The sequence below is a fragment of the Charadrius vociferus genome, unplaced genomic scaffold (genome assembly GCF_000708025.1).
Source record: "Charadrius vociferus isolate BGI_N301 unplaced genomic scaffold, ASM70802v2 scaffold553, whole genome shotgun sequence".
Taxonomy (NCBI): domain Eukaryota; kingdom Metazoa; phylum Chordata; class Aves; order Charadriiformes; family Charadriidae; genus Charadrius; species Charadrius vociferus.
In genome coordinates, this window is record NW_009647688.1 from 1,549,144 (window position 1) to 1,549,636 (window position 493).

At 68.0% G+C, this 493-nt stretch overlaps 1 protein-coding gene across 2 annotated transcripts in view; it reads right to left on the reverse strand.

Moving 5' to 3' along the window:
• The window catches only part of LSM14A (LSM14A, SCD6 homolog A (S. cerevisiae)), a 20,128-nt gene extending 19,642 nt beyond the window's left edge, over positions 1-486 (reverse strand). For both annotated transcript variants that reach the window (XM_009881381.1, XM_009881382.1), the window contains exon 1: positions 106-486. In XM_009881381.1, the coding sequence (XP_009879683.1) occupies positions 106-226 (121 nt within the window). In that variant the 5' untranslated portion in view covers positions 227-486. The remainder of the gene's footprint in view (positions 1-105) is intronic.
• Between the last annotated feature and the right edge of the window lie 7 nt (positions 487-493).

Below are 493 nucleotides of genomic sequence, written 5' to 3' on the forward strand. Positions count from 1 at the left end.
CCTACTCCGCTGCCGCACGCACGGCAGTCCCGCTGCCCTCCCGCCCCCTCCCCGAGGCGTCGCTGGGCCGGCAGGGCCCAGTCCTCTGCCCCGCCAGCTCCTTACCCTTGGCCAGCGCCACAGTGGAGTTTTCGGTGTCGATGGTGTACAAGATCCCTTCATAGCGGATCTCGGCCTTGGAGATAAGGCTGATCTTGCTCCCGATGTAGGGCGTCCCCCCGCTCATGGTGCTGGCTCCTCGGGTAGGGACACCCCCCTCCTCCTCCCCTGCCGAGCGCTCCTGAAGCCGGGCACAAGCGACTAAGCAAGCCCTGCTCGGAGTCGTAGTAGGCGCTCTACTCCTCCCGCTTCGAGCCCGACCTTCCGCCGATCCCCCAGCGACAGCTCTCCCTGCGCAGACTCCCTCAGCACACCCCGCACCAACAGCGCCCTGAAGCTCCCAACATGGCCGCCGCCCTCATCTTCCCTCCGAGACGCCTCCCCCTCGCCCCAG